The following is a 27,449-nucleotide window of genomic DNA, read 5'->3' as shown; positions in this document are numbered from 1 at the left end:
ATTTGCTACAGAAACCAAGTTTGTATTCTTAAAAGAATGTTTTCTATCCCATAGAATTTTTTTTTCTGGAAAAAGTGGGGGGCTGTGCTCAGGCAAGATTACAACATGTACAGTAAATATCCTTTATTGTTTTTATATCCTTATTTATCTTTTTCCCCCCCCCCCCCTCCCCCCAGTCTGTATTTTTGCTAGGGTTCAGTGCATCTATAGGACCTGTGTGGTGTAAGAGGTCAGGGTTTAAATTACTTAGATGCTTTTGAAAATCCAGATCCTCCAGCATAATGTGGCCATTTGGACTGCACTGCTTGCAGATTCTGGCTGCCATGCTGATGTGCCTGCCCCTGGAGAATCAGCCTGATGGAAGGAGGCTCCTTTGGTATAGAGACTCCTCCACTTCCTTGTTCTCTCCCCCTTTCTCTGCTGCTAGTGCAGTGTGTGTAGTCTTATGGTATTTGTTTGGTTAATACTTTAAGAAGCTTGCTGCCTGGACAGCTTAGTTTAAGAGTGAGCTTGTAGAAGCCTAAAGGACAGTAGTTGGTTAAATATGAGGGTAGGAAACCATCCTATGGGAACAAAATGCTCCTTTTTTCAAATGAGATTGCGGTGCAGCAAGGACACCCAATCTGAGGAGGAACATTCATTACAACATCTGGAAAGATTAAATGTTTTATGAAAGGATGAATGTGCTTGGACATGCAGTATGGTAAATAGTCAATCTTAATGTTTGCTAAAGAATTTTTGAGCTGGAAGCTCAAAAGAACTGTCATTTCCACTAAATGTTTTAATCTTGGGAATAGTCTGGTTCTGAGGTTCTCAAACTTCATTGCACCGCAGCCCCCTTCTGACCAGAAAAATTACTATGTGACCCCAGGAAGGGGGACTGAAGCCTGAGCCTTGCCCCGGATGGGGGGGCCAAAGCCCAGGCCCAAGGGATTTAGCACTCGGCGGGGGGACTGTAACCTGAGCTCTGCCACTCAGGCTAGGGCTGAAGCCGAAGCCTGAGCCCCGCCGCCTAGGGCTGAAGCCCTTGGGCTTCGGCACCGGATGGTGGGCCCTGGGCAGTGAGGCTCGGGCTTCAACCCTGGGCCCCAGCAAGTCTAACACCAGCCCTGGTGACCCCATTAAAACAGGGTCGTGACCCACTTTGGTGTCCCAACCCACAGTTTGAACCACTGGTCTGGCTCTTAGAGAAAATGCCATTCTGCATTTTAGCCTTGGCATATGTACTTCATGATAAACAAAGAGGTGGCTGTGTAAATAGTGTCATGTGCAGCTTATCAGGAAACCTAGATTTCTCTGGCTACTTGGGTCTACAAGGAACATAGGGGTGACTGCCAATCTATGAAAATACAATGTATACAAATTTTTGACAGTGAAAGTGATGTAAGCTGTTTTGGGCTGGGGCTGTCTCTGTATGTGTTTTTATATAGGGCCCAGCACAATGGAGTTCCAATTCTGACGGGGCCTCTGAACACTACTACAATAACATTAGATTTAACTAAATTTTGTCTAGAGTTAGCTACAACTACTTTACATGGACTCCCTAAAATGTGCCTTACAAGAACTTTAGACTTTTTTTTAAAAAGTTAGAAAATTGGGGAATTTCAGAGTTAAAGTTGCATTTCATGAAGAAGTGCTTCCCTGTATTAATTCACTGGGGAAGCAAGGGTTCGTATGCACATGGATGGCCTGAGTGCATATTTTCTCTAAAGAGTGTTGGAATTAAAAATGAACATTAGGAAACATTATGGGCATTTAGAGTTCAGGTTGTACTTCTTAAATAAGACAATCGATGTATAGCTTTTTCTAAAAATCACTTATTAAATTTTATAAAACAGCCATATCTCAAGTGACATATAGAACAAAGTTTATAGTTTAGAATCATTAACATAAATATGAAACATTCACAACTGGCCATTCTAATATACTAGAATGCATGACCATCATGTACTCCAAATACAATACAGAATTTGTAGGTGTACATGGCATTTTACAAAAAAAGTCAGTCGCTGTCTTGAAAAACTTAGTTGAACTTGAATATTGTAGATCTAACAATTCAAATGGAAGGAAATGTGAGACATCTGTGACGAGATCATAATATTTATTGAACTATAATCCATTGAGGCCTGTACTTCTTAGAAGTAATTTTAAATCACAAAATTAAGATTCTTTTAGGTATTAAACATACATATTAAGTGTAAGTTACTATAAATTATTATTTGTAAAAATCTTAAATAGGAAACCTACAGATCTGGAAAACTTTATAACTGTTCTTTTATATCTATTCTGTGAAGTAGGTCATACCTCACAACTCTTAGAATTAACTGTTTGTTAATGTTACTCAAAATTGAGTGTTAATTTGACTATTTAGCTTCTGTTTATAGTAATCCTTAACTTGAAGTAAAAGGAAGTATTAGAAAATGTGGAAGCTCTCAAACTGTCCTAATTGACTTAGAGGTTCATTTTTACTTGATCTGCATTTAAATTATTCTTTTTGTTTCTTCTTTAAAGAATAAAGGTTCACTTCAGTTTGAAGACAAATGGGATTTCATGCGCCCCATTGTTCTGAAGCTGTTACGCCAGGAATCTGTCACAAAACAGCAGTGGTTTGATCTGTTTTCGTAAGTGATTTTTTTTTTTAACTTCCAGTTCTTTGGTAACAGGATGGAAATAAAATTATAATATTGCTTATAACGTAGAAGTCAGATGTAGGAGGGCCATGTAGAAATGGATGCATTTACAAGATAAGAGAACAAAAAATACTGGTTAATTCCATTTCATTAAATAGTAACACTGCTTCTCTTGAATACAGTTTTGTAGAGTTGGTGTTTTACTGAGACACAGGCCTCCACAAATAGAACACAAAAAACAGCACCACTTTCTTATTGTTTTTACAATTTTGTTTTACTTCAGCTGAAGACGATAGGCTTCTTTTGTACCCTCCCGCAAACCTTTCACTCTAATTGGAAATGGGGACTAGATATTTTGTAGTGCTTTGACAGTAAAGTCTGCATATATGACCAATCACTTCATACAGTATTACTCTGACAATAAATGCATATGACTTACAAGTGGTTTAGCTTTAAGCTGATTGTGGCGTCCTTCAAAAATGAAATAATAATGCAATTTTACTGATATAATTGGAGTAATTGTATACTTTTAAACATAACGCTTATACAATTTTTTTCCTGACACTGATTGCAGCATTATACTTCTAGCTTTTTTTTTATTATTATTTCAGTTTCACTATGATACAAGGAGTAGATAATAAACCTTCTATTATATAAATCAGGCCATCTCTGCTCTGTCAGCTGAAATTATAAATGACTTATGATAGATCAAAAATTAAGATTGAGCTTGGGGAGGCCCTGTTTTAATTGCAAAGTTCTAAAATTATTGGTTCCAGCAGGGATATCTTGCACCAACTCCTGCAATGGAATATAGGCATCTTCTGACATTCCAGCTACTGGTTCCTTTCTGACCCTGATCAGAGGACAGTGTGGTCTCAAACGGATGAAGAGTATTCAAAGATCTAGCCCTTGTCTGCATGGGAAATTTGCACTGGTTTAACTTTAATTGGCTTTTAAACTGATATAGTTAAACCCTGCTTAGATGCTCTTAAACTGAAAAAAACCCACTTCTCTAAAGAAATGTGTGTTTATACAGGGGTTTGCATCAGGGTAACTATATTGGTGTAAACCCACTCCTTGGATTATACAGTACAACTTTCCCATGTAGACATGGCTGTAGTATCCCAAAAGGTGGTAATGAAGCAAAGTGATGCTTGACATAGCATGTTTTACGTGACTCATGATGATATAACTGAGGGCATAATTTACCTGCAGAATCTCTATTATTAGTGGTGAGAAGGAAAGAGCCCAGCTTGACTCTTAAAAGGCCAGGTTGAGTTTGCTGGACTGGCAATTAGGGGAAAAAAAATGTTTATGTTCCTGTGGATCAAATTTGTTATGGAATTAGTGATGCAATAGTGCCATTTTTGGTTCCTTTCCAGAGGAGAACTACACTTTTAAAAGCCACCCATGCCATGGAACATTTCTTGACTAAAGTGCCTCTTGAGGTCCCTGATTATCTGTAAGCTCAAATTTCTTACAAGGAAGGTCAATTTCCGGGCAATGGTGATTCAGCTTGCTGAACAAGTGAGCTTCAAGCTGTAGTGCAGCGATTCAGAAATTTTTCACAGTTGGGAGCACATCTTCATAGAGTGTTTCATGAAAAGCTCTCATCTTGCTTAGGATTGGTCAGTGTCAATGTGGCAATGACGGCAGTTGCTTCTAGGTAAAAGTAAAGTTAGGAAAGTTATTTAGATGTTTTTAATTTAGTAAGTGTTCCTGTCCCTTTTGAAAGAAAATAAACCTCCATTTGTTCTTCATTTTATGCTCCCTTTCCTCCCATCTGTTCTTTTTCCCCCTACCTCCTACCAGGTGCCTGGACATGCTTCTGTAACCTGGTCCCCTTCTCTCTTATTGTCTGGTTCTTTTCTCCCATTATGTTTCCCTATCCCCAGTTTTGTTCTCCCATAATCCTTGCATGTGTTAATGATCTCCCTGCTACCCCAGCTCCATCCAACTCACAACTGTCCTTTCCCTGATTCCTTGAATTTATTGCTTGGCTACTTGTTTACCTCTCCTTTGCTTCCCTGGATGTTCTGTTTCTAATGGGGGAACCACTAGTCCCATTGGTAGCTCTTGGGTTCAAATGGTGGCTGGCGGCTGTAATCCCTAAGCATATTCTCCTCATATATAGGAATGGCTTCTAGTGGAGGCTTGCTCCTTTTCTGTTTCCAGCTGCTTCTATAGATGTCAAGACTCTTTGCAATAACTGGAAATGAGGCCTCAGCACCATGATTGGTCAACAATAACATGTGAGCCACAGATTTGAGAACTGTTGATTTAGAGAGAGAGATCCATTTTGTACCATCTCTAGACTCCTCCAGAAGATGGTGATAATCCCACTTTAATCGGTCAATCCCTCTGCTGATGTTTTCCCATGTCTGCATGCCACTCCTGTTAGTCCTCCTTCAGATGTTTCATGTTAAAAAAAACAACTAAAACTTCCTTAAAAGCGATCCAGCTGTTTATTTTGGTACTAAATGAGTATGTTTTGCTGTTTCCAAAAGAATCATATTTAAAATATCTGAGTGAATCTGTTAGACTGCAGCATATTGGTGCTTTAAAGCTTGCAATGACTATTGTCAAGTCTGCTACATTAGAAAGCTTCTAATATGTGGCCATCCAGGAGATTTGCAAGATAGTCATATATATGGAGTTCTTTGAACGCATTCACTAAATGGTATGGTATTGCTTAGATTTGGCCTCTAGATATGAATTAAGACTTGATCTGTCAGTGTTATAAAAGCCCCTTTACAAGGGAGGTTTGACCAACCATTTCTTAAAATATTCCCCAAATAAAGTGAAATTACATCCTCTTCCTGTTTTGAGAGGTACCATATTTCTCACTACATAAAATCTCTTCATTAGAGCCCCAAAATTGCCTACTTTCTGATTCAGTGACTAGATTGCTTTTTACTCTCTGCAGTGCCCAGCACAATGGGTCATAAATCCTGATTGGGGCCTCTAGGACTAAAGCGATACAAATAATTAGTACTAGGTTATGATTCTGCTTGTTGTAGTAGCTTTAGAACAAATTAGTAGTTTTAGAAGTTGGAGTTCCCACCTTGGTTTGCAAAGGAACAGACTCAAGAGTGTTGATACTTATGTGGTAAATGTTTTCAGAAAGTAATATGTGAGTGAATAAGTCTCTTTCTTGTCTGAGTACAGTAGAACCTCTGAGTTATGAACACCTCGGGAATGGAGGTTATTCGTAATTCTGAAATGTTCGTAACTCTGAACACAACGTTATGGTCATTCTTTCAAAAGTTTTCAGCTGAATGTTGATTCAATACAGCTTTGAAACTTTACTATGCAGAAGAAAAATGCTGCTTTTAACTATCTTAATTTAAATGAAACAAGCACAGAAGCAGTTTTTTTACCCTGCCAATTTTTTTAAAACTTCCCTTTATTTATAGTAGTTTAACACATTTTGTACGGTAGAGTATTTGCTTTATTTGTCTCTGCTGCCTGATTGCGTACTTCCAGGTCCAAATGAGGTGTGTGGTTGTATAGCATGGATTAGTTCTCATTAAGATGTGCTACCTTTAAATGTTTTTAGTTTTGATAACTTAAGTAGGAACATTTGGAGAAGGCACTGTAGGAAAATATATAAAGTTCAAAATGCATATTTAAGTCCCAGTCTTGCAACCAGCTCCACACAGGTGGACAATGGATTCCCATTAAAGGCATTGGGTTTCCATGTAGGCATAAGTGTCTGCCCGTGTTGATCCAATTGCAGGACTAGGACCTTAGTGTTCATACTGGTGCAGCTGTTTATCTGTGCATACCAAATGATAGTTTTTCACTCTATCGAGAAGCTGTGGAGATCGTCTTACTTGTTGGGAGTGGCAGACAACCTTTTAGTTGAGGACAGAGAGTCAGGAGATGTAGGCTCATTTCCTGGATCTGCCACAGAGTTACAGCATGATCTTGGCCAAGTCATTTAAACCTGCTAGGTCTCCACTTTCATATCAGTATAATGGGGCTATTTCCCTACCTCAGAGTGGTGCTTTATGAACATTAATGATGCCCCTATGGTATACTCAAATGGAAGGTGAAGGACAAAGTATTACTGCAGTTCCTGACTTTATACTGCTTGACTATCAAATTTCAGTGTTACATTTAATATTAAGGCATCATTTTGGGTTTATGAATTTCATTTTTCAGGGTTTATTTTTAGCAATTTTTGCATTTTATGTAGATGTCAATAATTGGGGAGGCTGGGTGCTTTCCTCTTTTTTATAGACTAATGAATAATGTATATTATATACATTACTCATCGTATACAGTAATGAGTAATCTCTCTGTATTGTTTCCTAGTGCACTTTAGCATACTACTGTTTCAAAAGCACTATGTTAAAGCGCACAAGGGAATCTTTAGTGCTTACCAGAAAGCCTACACTGACCAATAAGTATGCAACACCCTTAGTGCTTCAGAAGTCACACCTCCATGGACTGCATTACTGCTCCGTGTAGACAAGCCCTCAAATACAAGTAGCCATTTCTGGTGTGATTTGGATCAACACCTATTTATTTTATTTTATTTTATTCTTCTTTTTTTTTTTTTTCCCAGGGGTGTTTATCAGATAAAACCTAAAATTACATGTCAAAATAGTTCGTGAAGAGCTTTTTAGAAAAGAGGAGGGCATGTGCCCTCATTCACAAACAGTCACTGTATTGGTGGGATTTCATTTTTAGTGTATGGAATGTACACCCATTTCCTTTGAGGAACTACTTCAATATAACTGTTTTTAGACTTCGTACATTTCTGCATTAAATTCTAAGTGTAGTTCTTACTGAAAGATGTATAAACTGTTTTCTAGGGATGTGCATGCAGTTTGCTTGTGGGATGACAAAGGTCCAGCAAAAATTCATCAAGCTTTGAAAGAAGACATCCTTGATTTTATTAAACAAGCACAGGCAGTAAGTTCTCAATCTTCAATAATTTACACTGTCCTTTTAAAAAAATAAAAGTATAATCGTAAACCTCTTTGGATCCCACACATGACTTGTTCCAATGACTTGTTCTAACACAATGGAAAATTGCCTTTTAGGCATTGGTGGACCTTGTTTTGAATATCACAATTGTACTGAAAACTTTTTATTAACCGATTCATTTTATCCTGAGTGTTTACCTTGACCAGAAAGATTAAGTACTTCTCAGTCTGCTCTTGAGAATAAAGAGGTAATAATTGTTATATACTGTGGAGGAGATTTGGCCATTATTGGATAAATATTTTTGTTCATCAGGGAGTCTCCTTGGAAATATTCCTTCACTCGCTTGCCTCTTTGACTTATAAATAAAAGCACTTACTGCTGAATCTTTGACTTGAGGCAAAGTTAAGCATCAAAGTGATCTCTTTTGTATGATTAGAGAGAGAGCTGGAAAAGGAACAATAAACCCCCTTTTCTAGTTCTGGTTTTTATTGCCTAGAACATTCATTTCTGGGGATTTGATCTGCAAGCTGTCTAACTTGCTACAGAAGTAGCTAGAATATTCTAAATTTAGCTATCAGTGAAGAGACCTTTAATGCCTATCAAAAAAGATAAAGAGATCAGATCAAAGATATTTTAAATATTTTTCAAAAATTACCAATATTTGCTTGACTATCAGATTGATAAAGCCAGAATTTGTGTTCTATAAGAAAATGTCTGGAAATAAAGATTAACTCTTAAATGCAAGGAAGTTCTTTAATTCTTTTAGCTGGCTTCAATACTACACCAGCATATTCATGAGTTTGCTTAAGAAATGGTCAAATGTATAGTCTTCTGACAGAATACTAGTGAGTTAACAGCTTGACAAGCTCCATAGGCCATTTGTATTTCAGTAGCTTTGGTCTACTGTTGACTTGACCACCTGGATTTGATTTTTTTCTAAATTAAAATACATATGAAATAGTGTTGTAGTGTGCTCATAAGAGTTTTTGTAGAGTGTGAAAGATGTGCAAAGACAAAAATTTGGAAAATAAAAATAAATCTAAAATGTGTTCCTACAAACTCAGAAAGGGCCTTTTACTCAAACAAAGCCTTTTCTTTGCTAGGCCCAGATACAGCAGACTATCCCTATCTGGCAAAGCTCTTAAACGTGCTGATGTTCCTTTGACTTTATTGGTACTTAAGAATGTGCTTAAGTGCTTTGTCGAATTGGGACCTTTGGCATGATCTGTACTGGTAGCTGTTTTTGTAAGCTTATGTTTATGCAATGTCTAGCCCATAGTGCCTAAATTGGCTGTAACCTGTAGGAGCTAGTGCAGCATAAATGTTAAAAGTTCAGGTGTCTAAAGCCAGATCAGTAGATCACATTGAATTCAAACTTCTACTGCATATAAGGTAGAAAATAGTCCTTGTGAAACTTTCCTGTGTAGACAGGCTATACTGATATAACCCCCATGTGGACATTTATTCTGGTGTAAGAATAAATAAAGCCAAATCTCTTCACAGGCAACATAACCTAACCCAAAAAAGCCATTCTTATACCAGAGTGGTTACATGGGGGATTATATCATTTTAAATTCAAATCTTAGGTTATACCAAAAATACTTGTACCATGAAGACACAGCCATCTGTTGTTTATGTAAAAACTTATTTACAACTGAGCTGCTCTTTTCTTCCAGAGAGTACTGAGTCATCAAGATGATACAGCTTTACTAAAAGCATACATAGTAGAATGGCGCAAATTCTTTACACAGTGTGATATCTTGCCCAAACCATTTTGTCAACTAGAAATTACTTTAATGGGTAAGCAGGGCAGCAACAAGAAATCCAATGTAGAAGACAGTATTGTTCGAAAGGTAAGTGACACTTTCTGATCAGAGTTTTGTAACAGAACATAAAAGTTTTAGTGTTGATGCATTCCACAGCTGAAGGATGAAATTGCACTAACCTCACAGTATTGGAGTATCACTTTGCTTAAATCACCTTGCAACTTTTACTCCTCTTCCCATAGTTTTCCTCTGCCACTTACCGAATATTGCCCTAACCCTGACCATTTCCTTCATCTGTTCAGAGCAGCTCCCTGTGTTTTATAATAGTTGTAGATCTCTGTAAAATGATTTATTTAACAAAAATACTTCTGATCTTGCTCCCTTTGCAGCCTGAGATACGTGAGGTCAATGAGCTTACATTTACTGGACCATTAAGGAGTAGTAATGACGTGTTATAGATGAAGCTCTAGTCAGTACTTAGCAAGGAGCCGGACAGCTGTAACTGAGGGCACTTAATGGGGCTATTCAAGGGCAATCCCTCCTGCTCCGTAGAGGACACTTCCCTACCCTTTGGGAAGGAAGAGAATTTATACTTTTAAATAGCATGGAATTTGCTGTAACCATCAGATACAAAAACTGCACAGAATTACAAAAGGGAGCTGATCTGGCAACTGAGTAGAGGAGATCATTAGTGTAAAATAACAGAGGCTGGGAGCATGCACTGATTATATCTGTTTTTTGGGGTTTTTTTGGTTGTTGCTCAAGATAATGCTGATCATGTTTTCTAAGCATCTATTAACTTGTTTCCCTGGAATTCCTATTGATTTTTTTTTTTAATGCAATTTAAAAAGTGTACTGAGGTGGATAGCTAAAAATATTGAAAAACAGTCTTTGCTGAAAAGAAACCTCTTCCTCATCTCCATTATCGATAAATCTCTGAGCCAGTATTATTGTTACTTTGAAAATTGTAAATTGGAAGACTGCTTTTTGGAATGCTTGAACTATGATCATGCATTTTTAGAGCTCTAAAAAATGAACCATTTTTTTTTGAGTAGCAGCCCAAAAATTTCACTATCCTGTGGCTTTTAAATTTAATTTTGTTTGGACATGTTTCGCTAAAATCTCCGATAAGTGGCATACCTACTGTACATCTTAACATTACTATAAATCCTTTAGAGTTGGTGGTTAGGACAGTGTGATGAGCTCACATTGAGAATCCCTAGCTTTTTTGGCTTCCAGGTGTTAAAAAATGAGCATTTATTCATTTTGAGTGCGAGATTCCTCTCCAGTTCCAAGAGGTGACCGTCACAGTATCATGTTAAAGCTCACAAGTTGTTCTTGAATAAATCCTTGTACATCCAAATACAAAGTTAAGTATAAAGAAGAACAGGAGTACTTGTGGCACCTTAGAGACTAACAAATTTATTACCTTTAGTCCTTTTGGTATGATGTCCATCTGCTTGCATTTGGAAAGGAAGATGATGTCTGTCTGTATCTGTACGAGTTTTTTCATGAGGTTGATGGATTTCCATTCCATACGGCTAAATGCAGTGCCTTGCATAATGACAGGTTTCAGAGTAGCAGCCATGTTAGTCTGTATCCGCCTGTTCTTCTTTTTGCGGATACAGACTAACACGGCTGCTACTCTGAAAAAAGTTAAGTATTTCACCTACCTTCTCTGAAGTGAAATTTTAAAAGAAAAGCAACTGTAATGTATACATTTACTCTCTATTTTGACATCTTCATTTTAAATTTCCTTTTAAATATGAAAGGAGAGCTAAACAAAAGAAACACAACTTAAGAAAATTCTTTATTTTAATGACACTCAAAAATTACCTTCTGTCTTCTGAGCATTAATTCAGTTCCAACATGTCTGAATCTGGCATGTTTAAGAACAAAACACTGAAGTTAAGTCAGGGCAGAATTTGGTTTTATGGAGCAGCTCAGGCTAAAGGTTTCAGAGTAGTAGCCGGGTTAGTCGGTATCCGCAGAAAGAACAGGAGTCCTTGGGGCACCTTAGAGACTAACCCATTTATTGGAGCGTAAGCTAAAGGGTGTCTTTATGCTCCTTAACTTTTCCAAACACTCATCTGCATTTCATTAGATACCCACTATAGTAAATTATATGATGCACAGAAATTGACATTTTTATCTTTACCAAACTTGCCAAAAAATTAGGCTCCTAGAAAATCACTATTGGAATCACTTAAAGATAAGACTGTTCACAATCATCCTTTAAAAACAAAGTTGATTCAATATCTTCTCCAGTGATGACAGTGAAAAACAAAACTGGAATCTCAAGTAAGCAGTTGGTGCACTTAAACTTGAGACCATAGCAATTAATATAAAGCACGGAGATACTATACATTAACTAAGCCAGAGTTTAAAATATGAAATTTTAGGTATTCTGTGTGGCAGAAAGAAGAGAACCAGGATTTATAAGGAAAGGTTATTACAGACAGTTTAACTTTAAAATGACTAATATGCCATTTACATATATGCTGCTTAGTTGTAGAATTATTGTGCTTGACTCTGTACAAATATGACTTCCACCAGGGAGCTTTCAGTGTTGTTCAGATGTAACACATTGGTCTGATCTTGAGGTTTAGCACCAAAATCTTAGGGGTCTTGCTGCTTACCAGAACCAGCTGAAGAGACAGTCATCCAGTAAAAGTAGTGAGACCCTTATCTAACGGTAACTCTTTTTAAATGGGGACTACATCATTGACTGAACTGTTCATTGCAATATCTATGTAGCTCATTGATTATTTTTACATTGTACTCACAGAAACAAGTGATCGCATGGCATTGGATGCTAATAGCTTAATCTAACTGTCATGAAAATCTAAGGCAATCCAACAATTACTTTTTTTGTATACCCTTTGCTCTCTTACTAATTGCTATTTTATCTTAATTTTTCTACGTAAGCCTTTGGGTCTGCCAACTGCTGGACCACTATTTGACATTTAGCTCCAAGGTTAACTCCTTTGTATTGAGAGACCTGTTACGTCCTTTAGTATATCAGTGCGCCCTTAGGGAACTTCTAGTGCACGTCAGCAGGGTTCATATAGACAATTAGTGCAAGGCATGATTGAGTTCTTCAGATTTACACCCCAGCTTGCTGTGCAGTAAGTGCTCATGTAGACATGCCCTTAATTTGAAGTTCTGCCCATCCTTTTCTAACTGACTTTTTTTCTTCCTTGTTATTTAGCTCATGCTAGATACTTGGAATGAGTCCATATTTTCAAATATAAAGAATCGACTTCAGGACAGTGCAATGAAGCTGGTTCATGCTGAAAGACTAGGAGAAGCTTTTGACTCTCAACTTGTTATTGGAGTTAGAGAATCATATGGTATGTCTTATACAGTGTGATCTCAGCTGCATCTTCCTTTCTAGTTCACAGACTTTCATAACATGCCTTCAACTAGATGTTGACAAAAGGGGTATGTTTGGAATGATCATTATAATGTTTTTGTATTGATTATCAGTGGGGTAAATGTACTTGCCAATGGCAAGTAATAAACTTTTCACTGGCAGGTGAGGAGACTGCTCACCAATTTCTGCAAAATTGAAATGTACATTTTAAATAATAGTTTTAGCCCTTAATGTTGCAAAGAGACCCCTCTGAATGTGACACCTGGCAGTGCAGTCCCAGTCCTAGAGCCTGGGCTCCAGCCTGAGCCTGGAAGTCTACCTGACCCAGAATTGACTGGCGTGGGTCAGCTGCAGGTTTTTCTTTGCTGGGTAGACATACCTCATTATCTTCAAAAGAAAAATTTAGCAAGAGAAATAATTGTTTTTTAGTCAAATGCAAAGCACGAAAAACTAGAGTAAGATCTAACTTTTTCTCTTTATAGTTAACCTTTGTTCTAATCCTGAAGATAAACTTCAGATTTATCGGGATAACTTTGAGAAGGCATATTTGGATTCAACAGAGAGATTTTATAGAACACAAGCCCCTTCTTATTTACAACAAAATGGAGTACAGAATTATATGAAATATGTAAGTATAAAGTAGGGCTGTCAAGCGATTAAAAAAAATTAATCATGTGATTAAACAATAATAGAATACCATTTATTTAAATATTTTTGGGTGTTTTCTACGTTTTCAAATATATTGTTTTCAATTACAACACAGAATACAAAGTATACAGTGCTTGCTTTATATTTATTTTTGATTACAAATATTTGCACTGTAAAAAACAAAAGAAATAGTATTTTTCAGTTCACCTAATAAAGGTACTGTAGTGCAATCTCTTTATCATGAAAGTTGAACTTACAAATGTAGAATTATGTACAAAAAGATAACTGCATTAAAAAACAAAACCATGTAAAACTTCAGAGCCCACAAGTCCACTCAGTCCTATTTCTTGTTCAGCCAATCGCACAGACAAACAAGTTTTGTTTAAATTTGCAGGAGATGCTGCTGCCTGTTTCTTGTTCAGTGTCACCTGAAAGTGAGAACAGGCATTCGCTTGGCACTGTTGTCGCCAGCGTCGCAAGATATTTACGTGCCAGATGTGCTAAAGATTCATATGCCCGTTCATGCTTCAACCACCATTCCAGAGGACATGCTTCCATGCTGATGATGGGTTCTGCTTGATAACGATCCAAAGCAGTGCAGACCAACGCATGTGCATTTTCATCATCTGAGTCAGATGCCAACAGCAGAAGGTTGATTTTCTTTTTTGGTGGTTTGGGTTCTGTAGTTTCCGCATCTGAGTGTTGCTCTTTTAAGACTTCTGAAAGCATGCTCCACGCCTCGTCCCTCAGATTTTGGACGGCACTTCAGATTCTTAAACCTTGGGTCGAGTGCTGTAGCTATTTTTAGAAATCTCACATTGGTACCTTCTTTGCATTTTGTCAAATCTGCTGTTAAATGTTATTAAAATGAACATTTGCTGGGTCATCATCCAAGACTGCTATAACATGAAATATATGGCAGAATGCGGGTAAAACAGAACAGGAAACATACAGTTCTTCCCCAAGGAGTTCAGTCACAAATTTAATTAACGCAGTATTTTTTTTAACGAGCATTATCAACATGGAAGCATGTCCTCTGGAATGGTGGCTGAAGCATGAAGGGGCATACGAATGTTTAGCATATCTGGCATGTAAATACCTTGCAATGCTGGCTACAAAAGTGCCAAGCGAACGCCTGTTCTCACTTCCATGTGACATTGTAAGAAGCAGGCAGCAGTATCTCCCGGAAATGTAAACAAACTTGTTTGTCTTAGCGATTGGCTGAACAAGAAGTAGAACTGAGTGGACTTGTAGGCTCTAAAGTTTTGCATTGTTTTGTTTTTGAGTTCTGTAACAAAATAAACCTACATTTGTAAGTTGCACTTTCAAGATAAAGAGATCGCACTACAGTACTTGTAGGATGTGAATTGAAAAATACTATTTCTTTTGTTTATCGTTTTTACCATGCAAATATTTGTAATAAAAAAATAATATAAAAGTGAGCACTGTACACTTCGTATTCTGCATTGTAATAGAAATCAATATATTTGAAAACGTAGAAAAACATCCAAAATATTTAATAAATTTCAATTGATATTCTATTGTTTAACAGTGCGATTAATCACAATTAATTTTTTTGAGTTAATCATGTGAGTTAACTGCGATTAATCGACAGCCCTAGTGTAAAGATAGTCATGTGATAACTGTTCTGCTGTTGGTACTTAAAATGATTGCTGTTCTGCTTCTGCACAGGCAGACGCTAAATTAAAGGAAGAAGAGAAAAGAGCATTAAGGTATCTAGAGACAAGGCGCGAATGTAACTCTGTAGAAGCGGTAAGTTTAAAAACTTAGTTGTATATTGTATATGTAGTAAAATCATGTGCAGTATTTCAATAGTAGTAAAGGGTTCTGATGTCAGTTTTGAGCATAATTTGTCTTGCATTTTTATTTTAACACGTAATTGCAGTCAGAAGATCTGACGTACTAGAAGCCTTATTTTTATTTTTATTTTAAATCCACTATTAGTTTTACTTATTTTAAAAATAAAAATCAGTAGGCCCTATTTCAAAGGTCTCCAAAATGTGGGGTGTGTCCCCCGAGGGGGCTGGGGAGAAACATTCTGGGGGGATGGTGGGCCCGGGCCAGCCCCCACGGGGGGCGGGAGAGAGCACCACCCAGCTCTGCTTCTGGCCCTCATCCCATCTGCCAGGCCCTGCCTGCAGGCCCCAGACGAGGCTCAACTCCCAGCCGCGCCCTCAGCTGTGGCCCCAGTCTCAGTCCCCGTACCCATCTGTGGGGCCCCTCCCAGAGCCACGGCCTCACTCCCGGCCCTGGCTCTTGGGGGCGGTGGGGCGTGGACAAAAGGTAAGGGAGGAGCGTGAAGTAAAACGTTTGAGGACCACTGCTCTACTTTGTAGTTTGGAGTCTTACTAAACGTTCTGAGGAAAATACAGTAAAAGTACATATTTTTAATTTACAACTCTCCTGTTTTAGATTCAGTACTTGATTGTTGGATTGGGAATGGGTTTGCCATTTTTTTAAATGTAAGTTAGTACAATTTATGTTGCACTTAGTGGGTTATAGTGACTTGGGAAGTAGGTAGGCAGTCCTAGGAGGTAAAAGGTTATTCAGTGCCAGCTTACAATATCTGGAAAAGTTCACTGTTTATCACATGAAACTCCCCAAACACTTCATAACTGGTAAATGACTAAATTTGCTCCCTCCATAACTGAAATGTAACCATCTCTGGTGTGAAGTACATCAACGGTTTACCAGTGCTCACCAAACAGCTTAAGAAGGAAAGTGAAAAATACTTTATCAGGGTGAAACTCCAGGGAGAGATTTAAGTGCAGCAAGAAGCAATTTGTAGTTGCCTGTGCTGAAATTTGTTCAGGACACAAAACTATTTAAACAAACACCCTAAGATCTGTAGTGGTCAGGATTTGCTTGGTCGCATTCTGCATTACATCATAAGTGGGGCATCCCTAGCTAAGATGAATGGTAAGCAGTATATAAAATTGTGTCTCATCTGCCAATCTCTTGAGTGCAGAAGTAATTTCTGCGCTAGAATTGTCATTAGGCTCTTGTTCAAAGCAAACTAAATCAGGCCAGGTAGGGTACACTGGAATGAACTATTCTTGGCTGTTGGAAGTGCATTTGGAAACTAAGTAGGGTAGTTACTGTTCCAGAACTGATACTTCCTTGTGAGGAAGAGGCCACAGAAATATTAAACTGTTCACTCTTTCATGAGAGAGGCTACTACATTTCCCATGCTACATGCTTTAAAGGAAAAACACCTATGAACTGAAGTATTACTTTGTTTCGTGGTGTCATAATTTCTGTATTAAGTACAGCCTATGAGCATGAAACATTTTTCTGAGCTGTAGTGCATGAGGAGAGGCTAGTATTTATATTGAACATGAACTTAGAGAGAACAAACTGGCACTCAAAGGATTGTACAGTAATAAGCTAACTATATTTCTTAATACATTTCAGCTTATGGAGTGCTGTGTGAATGCTCTGGTGACCTCATTTAAAGAAACTATTTTAGCTGAATGCCAAGGCATGATCAAACGAAATGAAACGGAAAGTAAGTGAAGCTTAAAAAATATTGCAGCATGATCTTACAGTCAGCTAGGTTTAAAAAAAAAAAAATTCTTAATAAATGTATCTGATTACCATTTTGTAACTGAGGCGGCTACATGTTTCTTTTTATTGCATATGGAGCCCTTTCATTCCACAAAAAGCATATGCTTCCATGTGCCATTGTAGGGAAATGTGTTTTTAAATGTGTTTATACTCTGTACCTTCAATACCCCAGTTTGATTGACTGGATAACTCTTCTTTTCGTGAAAGGCTAATTGTGACGAAGGATTTTTTTTTACACACATTTATTGTTCTTTCTTTTGCAACAAACTGCTTTCTCCAATTTTAATCAACTTTGGGGCTCTTCTTCAGAGCATTGCATCCTCTTGAACTTGAGTAATTTTAAAAATAAAATACTTCTCTCTGGAAATCTCTCTCCTTTACCAAGATATTGCTTTTGAAGGCAGGGAAAGCGTTGGGTGTTTTAATTACTATTTCTGGTCCAGTACCAACATTTGGAAGAATGAACTGGTCAGCGAATAAAGTACCTCTGCATGTCTTTCACCTGTTTCACATCCAATATCTCAAGACCTGAGAGAGCTGAAGATTAATGCTGTATGCCATTTAAAAGATGGTTTGAAGCGTTTGCTTCTAGGGATTTTGAGAGTGGGGTGATTGAAGGAGGAAAGATTTGTGAAGGTGCTGATCTGCTGGCCATTCAAGATGATAGCTACTAAAATGTCAGAAATGAAGTAGGGGAATTGACAAAGAAAACCAGAAATCAGTGTGGTTATTTTTAAAAGCACAGAATCCTGCAACCAAATTGTTGAATTTTTGTAACTGTATGAATCATAGAATATCAGGGTTGGAAGGGACCTCAGGAGGTCATCTAGTCCAACCCCCTGCTCAAAGCAGGACCAATCCCCAGACAGATTTTTGCCCCAGATCCCTAAATGGCCCCCTCAAGGATTGAACTCACAACCCTGGGTTTAGCAGGCCAATGCTCAAACCACTGAGCTATCCCATTTTCATTTCTATACACACGTCAGAACTGGGATTCTCAGCTTTCAGATAGTCTTAAGATCAAATATGTTCTGAAATGCCAGGTCTAGAAGTGAATGTTTTATACTACATCAGACTGATCCCTCCGTCTAGCAATACTTTCTTGGCACTAGACCAGGACTGAATATAGCAAAGTCCCCATTTGCTGCTTGGCTTGTACTGAGCACACTCGCAGGATTGAACATGCTCAGTAACACTGGTGAAACTGGCTGCCCTCACTCCCCCCTCCCCGCAAATTGGCAGGCACGGGTCATGTCTGCTCGTTACAGTATAACTTTCAGTCCCCAAAGGAGTACAGTAGGTTTATTTGAACCCAAAGCTATAGAGGTACTTCAAAGATACTTTCTTTAGAAACTTTGCTAGTTACTTACATGCCTCTCTGTTCCTTTTTTCATGCTAGAGACACAAGTTGGGTGAGGTCCAGTAAAAGATGTTACCTCACCCACTTTGTCTCTCTAATATTCTGGGACCAACATGGCTACAACATCTTTCCATCACGTTCTTTATGCCTTCTCTTGAATTGATCTGTAAGGCTACTACCATTTCTTTCAGATCTCTTCAAAACTCACCTCTACCCTATTGACTATAAGAAATCAGCCACTTGATGGCTGGGTTAAGAAGGTAGATGGAAATAGCTGAATCTTAAATTAAAAGATGCAACCATGCCTATAATGTATTCTCCCACCTTTCATATTTCATTTGTCATTTTATATTGTAAGCTGGGGTAGCCAATAGGCAGACTGAGGACCAAATCTGGACCTCCAGAAACTTTTGAGTGGACTTTAAAGGTCAAACGGGCTGGAGCCGTGCAGAGCAGTGCCCACTCCTCAGCGCAGCGTCTCCCAGCAAGGGGTGGGCAGCTGGGCTAGGCTGTGGGACGCAGTGTGTCCCAGGCAGCTGCTTGTTCAGCCACAGCTCCTTCCTCCACTGGCCGGCAGCAGCTCAGGGATGGGGCAAGTGGGCCACGTGAGCGAATGAGCAGGTGCTGGCATTCAGGCTCAGTGAGTGGGACAAGCAGGGAGCTGGGCCGCCCAGCCCACCAGGTGAGCAGAGCTGCCAAGTGCCTCTCGGCTGGGCCGCCTGCTCCACTGCGGGGCCTCAGAGCCTGGCCAGGAGGGGTGACAGAGCCAGGCCCCGACTCCCCACTTTGGGGTGGGAGGAAGCCCACAGGGAGGTGCTGACTGATGGGCTGGCACTGTGTCCCTCACTCAAGAGTGAGGCTGCAGTACCCCCTCCCAAACCCCCCAAATAGTCCCTCCCAGTACACATGCACGGGCAGTATCCTCTTTTTGGGAACTTGAAATATGGTAACCCTAAGCTGGGTAGGGGACAATTAAGGGGCATGGGGAGGGGAGCTGGGTGGGGGGCAATCGAGGAGTTTTATACCTACAATCATTTTATTTGTCAAATCTAAGTTGTTAATCTTTGTAAACTCAAAACAAATTAAAAACTTGAAATAGTTGTCAAAGTGTTTTAATGCTAATATTTGCATCTCTGACATTTCATCTATGTACTTTCTCAAAGGCTCAGATGTAATTTATTAAATCTTTCTTGGAGGTTATTATTAGGGGAAAAAAATAGAGAAAGGTTGGAGATGCCTTTGTTACTCTCCTTGTGGATGCAGTGGGGAGGAAGAACTAGAGAGGATATTGATTCAGAAAAAAGGGACCAAAGAATTCTTTGCCACAGATGTTTTTTGGGACAAGCAGCAGGACCAAAACAATACAACCCTGCTTGTATAGCAGTTCCCAATCTTGCATCCCTGGTCAGTTTCACACCTATATGAATGTAGGCTTCTAATTCTGAGATCCATTGTTACTAGGAAAGTTGAGGCAACTGGAGAGGATGAGTGTGATTGAAGGTGGGAAAAGGGGTTCTAGTTGTACCCCAACCTACTTCTTCATGAACAAGATGAAACAAAAATGGGATGTGGGACGAGAACTGCTTATGATATGAGATGCATTTAGTTTGAACTTGTGTGTGTGTGTGTGTGTGTGTGTACAAGTAATCTAGCAAAAAAGAAAATAAATTAAACACTGAGAGAAGGGGAGGATAATGCATATATGTTGACCTATTCCTGGTTGCCAGTGATTTTTTTATTATAGTTTTTTTTATTGGTGAATACAGAAAAGTTTTTATTCTCTAACATTCTACTAACCATTTTTACTAACTTCTCAAAGAGAAGAATCCTTTCCTTGTGGAGTTCACATTTTGAAGAAGTTTCAGTAATATTAATATAAAACTATTTGAGGGGATGTATGGTTATTGAGATCGCTTACTCTACTATTTTTGTGATTTTTATGTCCCATTTGAGATATTCGTGTGAACAGAACATATACAAATTTTACTTAAAGCATTGTCTGGTTGTTACATATGGAGTGACTAGTGGTTTCATCAGTATTTTGTGTTTTTCCAGAGTTGCATCTAATGTTTTCACTGATGGATAAAGTTCCTAATGGAATAGAGCCCATGTTAAAAGACTTGGAAGAGCATATTGTTAGTGCTGGACTAGCAGATATGGTAGCAGCTGCTGAAACTATTACTACTGTAAGTGTATGGTCTTGGGGGTGGGGAGGGGGGGAATTTCAATAGTCAGCAAGAACCTCTTGCAAAGGAAAACAAAAAATGCCCCCCCCCCCACATAGTGGGATTACTGGGTATATTACATGTAAGTGTAAACATATATTTTTTAAATTTAATAGATATGTCAACAAACACTTTGACTTTCTCTTTAAGAGATCAGAATTTAAAACATCCTAAAAGGAATTTTGTACAATTATACCTGAATCCTTTTGCATGTTTGAACTTACAAATACTGGATCCATATATTAAAACACGAAATTTAAAGAAAATGTGCAGATGATAAATTGGAGGGAGCGCATATCAATCCCTATAGTTAGATGTATTAGCAATTTAGTTATAAAGGACTTTTTCAATTACTTATAACTTTTTGAACCTGTTACCTTTTGAGATTAAAATTTGGCATGCTTGTTCTGAACTAAGGAATGGTATTTTTTTGTGTGGAAGTTTCTCAGAAATGTTTGTTTTTCAAGCAAGAGGACAAAATATATTTTTCGGTTATTTTTTTAAAAATCCTAGATGGTGGGGGTTGTTTTTAATAGTTGTAGCCACACAGGAGAGACATAATAGACACATGATACTAGGTACCACCGCCCTGCCTCTGGAGCATAGATATCCCTCCAGTGAAAACTGATTTGATTTGGCATTTATAAGGTTTTTAAATACTCAATGTACACATACACATTTTTAAGTAGGAAATTTCATACCAAAAACTGCATTAAAAGAATGTAAAAATTGCAAAGCCAAAACACTTAAGTTCGGGAAATACAGTTAACGTTGTCTACTCGTGCCTTACCTATGCATGTGTATTATGATAGTCTCTAATTTCTAATGGTCATTAATTACGTGATCACATATTATTCTTTGAGGAGTGTCCTTGTGGGTGCTCCACTTTAGTTGTCTTGACGCCCTGCACTTGTCATCGGAAATTTGTGGTAGCAGTGCCCGATTGGGCCACGCATGCGCCATCTCATGCCACTGCGGGCGGTTACATAGTGGTGCGCGGCTAACGGTCCCTCAGTTCCTTCTCTACCACCTTCGGCTTGAGTCGAAGTGATCAGCAGCGGCCCTCTCTTACCTTTGATAAGATTAGCGTTTAGGTAGTTCATAGTTGTTAGTATAAGCAGTAGTTAGATATTCTACCCTTTATACTTATTTTATTTTACTTTACTTTAAAAAAATATTTTTTCTTCCTTATCTACCCCTCAGTAGAAAGATAAGTTTATCCTCCCGTAGGATTACTACCATCCCTTTTTGTTGGGGGATAGACTTTTGCAGGCATGCCCGGACCACCAGGCTTCAAACGCTGCCTGACTTGCAGACTGTCAGTCCAGGTTTCTGACAGTCATGCACAGTGCGTCAGCTGCCTGTCCCAGCACCAGCCTGTCAGTCAGTAACACTTATTACTCAGAAGTGCCCACACTGCTGGAATCTCAAACTTAAATTCCTTATGATAGAGAAATCACTCAGGCCGGCCGTGGACCCTGAGTCCAGGACACCTCCGGGCCAACGGTCGCCCGCTCCAGCAACATCTATGAAGGAGTCTTTACCCAAGAAGGCTACCAAAAAGTGGTCCCAGAATTCTCCGCACTGGGAATCAGCCAAGGAAAAGCAATCCCCGCCCGAAAAATCTACCCCAGTACCAATGGCACTTAGTGCATTGGACCATGAGACACTGGGACCCTCCGGTACTGAGAGTCCTCAGAAAGCGAAAGACCCTATGAGGGCAAGCTCGAATGGAGGTTCACAGAGCAAAGTGAAACCTTCCACGTCGGCACCCACAGAGGCGAAAAGAAGCTTGGCACCAACTGGCATAGTGGCGCCACCAGTGGTGCCTGTGCTGCACTACTCAAGATCTTTGGCACCGGTGGCTACAGTTTACACTCCCAGGCTGTCAGCAACACCATCCCCAGTACCAAAGCTCACGGTTCTGCAACAGTTCATGAGACGTGGATCTATTAGTCCCCTCTACTCGGTACTGAGGGTACTCCATCCAGATCGGTACTGAGCCATTCGAATACTCCACCTAGATCAGCTCCACCTCTGTCTAGTGACGAGGATGACCCAGTCACATATACTCCTCGTCACTCCTCACCCAAACATGGATCGTCTCATCTATCAGAACATCACTCATCTGCAGAGGCATGTGCCTGGTATGGGCCCTGCCCCCCGTGCCATTGGCACCTAACTTGCCATACTGGAATCCATGGGCTATATACAGGGCCCAACACCACAGGTCTACTAGCCCGCTAAGATTGAGAGCTGCACAATTCCTATTGCCAACTATCCCAGCACCCTCAGAAATACAAGAGGAAGTGACTGAGGAAACGGAAGATGTATCCTATCCTATTTCCTAGAACTGGAAGGGACCTTGAAAGGTCATAGAGTCCAGCCCCCTGCCTTCACTAACAGGACCAAGTACTGATTTTGCCCCAGATCCCTAAGTGGCCCCCTCAAGGATTGAACTCCATAACCCTGGGGTTAGCAGGCCAATGCTCAAACCACTGAGCTGTCCCCCTCCCCCCCCGACCAGGAAACCTCACCACATGCACACCTCTCATCTTTGTCATCGGATGAAACCATAAGGCCACCGTCCCTAATCATTGGGATGATTTCAAGGCCTTTCAGGACCTCTTCAAAAGGTGGCAGAATCCTTAGCTATTTCATTAGAACAGGTACCTGAATCTCAACATAAGTCACTGGACATACTCCAGTCATCCCCGTCAGCAAAGATAGTATTACCGATCAACGATGCTATTATGGAGCCTGCCAAAAACATCTGGCAGACACCAGCAACAGCATCATGCAAGAGATTGGACAAAAAATATTATTTGCCATCTAAAGGAGCTGAGTTTTTATTTACACACCACACCAAACTCACTAGTGGTGGAGGCAGTAAATGAGAGGGGAAAACAACACCACTCCAGAACAACCCCATATGATAGACTGGAAAAGATTAGACATCTTCGGCCGCAAGGCCTTTTCCTCTGCGACACTTCAGTTCCTTATAGTAATTATGCAGCCCTACTGGCAAAATACACACATACACTATCTTTTCAGAAATGTCAGAATTTATTGATAGTGTGCCTGACAATAAAAAAAGAACAATTTAAAGTTAATATCGCTGAAGGACATCTCATCGCCAGAACAGCTTTATAGGCCTCTCTTGACTCCGTAGACATGGCTGCATTGTCCATTGCGGCTGGCTCCCTCACTCAAGGTTCCCTATGGAGGTCCAGGCTACAGTCGAAGACTTTCCCTTTGAAGACCCAAAATTATTTGTGGCCAAAACAGATGGGTCTCTCCACACCCTGAAAGACACATGGGCAACTTTGAAATCCATGGATATCTACATGCCTGCAAATAAAAAGAAACAGGACAGGTATTATAACCAGGGAGCCTGATCGCCTCCATACACACAACATAGAAAGTATGACCAGCACTGCAAACATCAGCAAACCAGACGTTGACAGACCCAAAACCAACCTTCGACGTCCCAACAATCCAACACTAGCGAGCAGTTTTGAAGGTGTGCTCGAGGGCACAAGACAACTGCACGTTCTAATGCTAGAAACAGACACTATCTCCCAACCATTCGGAGATGGATTGTCACATCGATGGCCTTCCTCATTGCCATCACATCCGCCAGATGAGAGAGAGAATTAGGTGCCTTAATGGAACATCCCCCATACACAGCATTCTTTAAAGATAAAGACTGGACATCCAAAGAGCATTAGCTTTCTACACTGAAAGAAACAAAAGTATTCAGAAAATCACCAAGACTATCTGTCTCCATAACAGAATGCTCGATGGGTCAAAACATCTCAAAACCGAGACTATCCAAATGTATATCAGCATGCATCCACTTCTGCTACCAAAACACCAACCTACAAGGCCCAGTGGGAGTCCGCACGCACTCTACCAGAGCACAGGCAGCATCTGTGGCCTTTCTTAGTAATGTCCCCGTCACTAATCTTTGCAGAGCAGCAACCTGGGCATCAGCCATACATTCCCAAAGCACTATGCTAAAGAACAACAAGTCAGCATCAGACGCTCACTTTGGACTCTCAGTGTTATCCAGCGTCAATATCGAAACTCCGAAGCCCCTCCCTTCCACTGAGGGGCACTGCTCAACAGTCGCCTAAAGTGGAGCACCCAAAGGGACACTTCTTGAAGAAGAGAAGTGCAGTACCTGAGGTTCTTCATGATGGTTGTCCCTGTGGGTGCTCCACTACCCTCCCTACTCCCCTCTACTTCGGAGTTTCACGTAGATTCTCTGGGGTAGAGAAGGAACCGAGGGACAGTTAGCTGTGCACTGCTATGTAACCGCCCATAGTGGCACAAGATGGCGCCGGCGCGGTGCAGTCAGGCACTGCTACGACAAATCTCCAATTACAAGCGCAGGGCATCAAGACACCTAAAGTGGAGAACCCGCAGTGAGAACCATCTCAAAGAACCTCAGTTACTGCACAAGGTGAGTAACCTCTCTTTTTTTTCACCTGGAGATTGGTTTTTTTGTTTTCATTTGTTTTGTTTTGCTGCTTTACTTTTAGGATTCTGAGAAATATGTAGAGCAGTTGCTTACATTATTTAATCGATTTAGTAAGCTGGTTAAAGAAGCTTTTCAAGATGACCCAAGGTTTCTTACTGCAAGAGATAAGGTATATGTTTTAATATAACTGATCTTTGTCTTCATTTATTTTAAATTTTTGAAATCCATAATAAATTATGCCTCTGAAATCCCATTGCCTGTTTATTGATGAGTCCTGAAGTCTGTTCTTATGCTAATAAACTTGTTGAATAAAAGTCTGGTTAGAATCTTTTTAAGGTAATTGGTAACCTGATTTTTATTATTTGTATTGTGGTAGTGCCCAAAGGACCCAGTCAGGCCTGGAGCTGGTAGTGTTGTTTAATTGTACAGCACCTATGAAGATGCTGACTGTGCTGAGGAGCTTATAGTCTAAGTGCCTGATTCAGCAAAGTAGTTATGCTCCAGGTTGTACGTATAATTCTGAATAGTCCTCTGACTTCAGTGGAACCCCTCACATGCTTAAAGTTAAGCATGTGCTGAAGTATCTTGCTGAATCGGGGCTTAAGAAAAAGCTGCTTTTCAGTACGGTAGCATTAGTCTGCGTCTAAGACATTCTTAGTGTTGAATCAATTGATTTTTAATTCATCAGTGCTATACATTTCCAGGGCCTGTCAGTGACATACAAGAATTGGGGAAATCACTGACAAGCCCTGGAAACGTATAGCACTGATGAATTTAAAATCGATGGATTTAATACTAAAAAAGCCTTAGCCTGCTTCTAAGACACACATATTGAAAAGCAGTCTACAAACATATTGGACTAGTAAAGGACATGGATGAGAGGGTACAGACACTTGCTATAGTAAATTTAAAAAATTGGAGATGTGAATTGTTTCATATTTGAATACATTATTAAAAAAATTGAATGAAGTGTTTTATACTCTTATTTTAACTATTCATTTTAGGCATATAAGGCAGTTGTGAATGATGCTACAATATTTAAACTTGAATTGCCATTGAAGCAGAAAGGGTAAGCCATTTAAATACTAATGTGAATCAAGTATTTCAAATTTAAATTTGAACAGGTGAGTTCAATAATGTTTTAAAATGTTTTAAGAAGGCTATGTAATGTCATACTACAGATTACTTTGAGTGCTTTTGGGGTCAACAGAAAAGCAAACTAAAGGCCTGTTGGGGCTTTGTACCTTTTTTCATACTCTGAGGAACTTTTTCACATGACAGCAGATCAGTTATTAAATAAAAAATGTAGCCTATCAAGCTGGCTTTTACTTGTAGTATTTTGTTGCTTAAATATTTTTACATTGTTTATAATGACTTAGAGTTGGGGTCTACATAAGTTTAGGACTGTTTAGGGATACTGATTCTTTTTTTTTTTTAACCTGTCCTTATTTAAATGGTGTTTTTATTAATTATGTAAAGTTGCTGTTGAGCTGTGTATGTATCAATACACAAATCCTTGTCTCTCTACATATTGTTATTGGACTGCCACTATCCAGACTGATGGATAGTCCTCTTTCATACTGAGAGCTGGCAGTGAATGCCAAGCATTTTCATTCCCCTCAGCTAGGGTAACTACAACTTTTACTTCCCTCTACTGTTTTAATTTCTGTCATTGAATCAGGCAGGAAGGAAGAGGCCATTGTCATCACTTTCTGTCCTACTGCACTTTTATTTTATACACATTTGTTACTTTCTTTTTCACTGAGATAATGATGACAATAGCGGAGGAAGTGGGATGAAAAAAGACATAGGTGCACTGTGTGTGGGGAGCTTCGTGCAGTAGTTATTCACCAGGATTTTTGTGACCTGTGAGCAGACTGTGAATTTCCACAGCAAGGCAGCAGTTTCAAGCTGTAATTTGAAGGAGAGAACTTCAGTTAAAGAGACCACGAGATGGTCACTAGGTCCAGAAGGACCTGGTATCAATCAGGGCATGGTCTATTCTTGAGGTAGAAATGTCAAAGGCAGAAAAAATCCTTGTGTCCAAACAATAGGAACCCTCGGGAAGTAAGCATTCAAACTGAGAATGCAAAACTTGGTAAGCTATAGAGACCCTTTTTTGGCCAGGAGCCTCATTTGGAAAGGTGAAATTGCCCATTCTCTGTCCTATGGAACATCAACATAGGATTATATACAAACCCTGAGTATGCTGTGACAACCTGCATCTAAATTCTGTAGCCGTCTCATATATAGGGCCTTACCAAATTCACAGTCCATTTTGGTCAATTTCACAGTCATAGGATTTTAAAAATTGTAAATTTAATGATTTCAGATATTTAAATCTGAAATTTTATGGTGTAATTGTAGGGGTCCTGACCCAAAAAGGAGTTGTGTGGAGGTCGCAAGGTTATTGTAGGGGAGGTTGTGGTATT

The 27,449-nt window shown here is 39.4% G+C and overlaps 1 protein-coding gene across 2 annotated transcripts in view; it reads left to right on the top strand.

Moving 5' to 3' along the window:
• Positions 1 to 27,449, top strand: part of CUL5 (cullin 5) — a 78,534-nt gene that overhangs the window by 30,830 nt on the left and 20,255 nt on the right. For both annotated transcript variants that reach the window (XM_005289963.5, XM_065581477.1), the window contains exons 2-11: positions 2,512 to 2,621; positions 7,454 to 7,553; positions 9,245 to 9,421; positions 12,546 to 12,687; positions 13,193 to 13,338; positions 15,051 to 15,131; positions 16,794 to 16,887; positions 20,362 to 20,492; positions 25,079 to 25,186; positions 26,022 to 26,086. In XM_005289963.5, coding sequence (XP_005290020.1) covers positions 2,512 to 2,621; positions 7,454 to 7,553; positions 9,245 to 9,421; positions 12,546 to 12,687; positions 13,193 to 13,338; positions 15,051 to 15,131; positions 16,794 to 16,887; positions 20,362 to 20,492; positions 25,079 to 25,186; positions 26,022 to 26,086 — 1,154 coding nt within the window. The remainder of the gene's footprint in view (positions 1 to 2,511; positions 2,622 to 7,453; positions 7,554 to 9,244; positions 9,422 to 12,545; positions 12,688 to 13,192; positions 13,339 to 15,050; positions 15,132 to 16,793; positions 16,888 to 20,361; positions 20,493 to 25,078; positions 25,187 to 26,021; positions 26,087 to 27,449) is intronic.

The sequence above is a fragment of the Chrysemys picta genome, chromosome 1 (genome assembly GCF_011386835.1).
Source record: "Chrysemys picta bellii isolate R12L10 chromosome 1, ASM1138683v2, whole genome shotgun sequence".
Classification (NCBI taxonomy): Eukaryota; Metazoa; Chordata; order Testudines; family Emydidae; genus Chrysemys; species Chrysemys picta.
The sequence above is the reverse complement of the archived record's forward strand: the minus strand, read 5'-3'. Positions and strand labels throughout refer to the sequence as shown.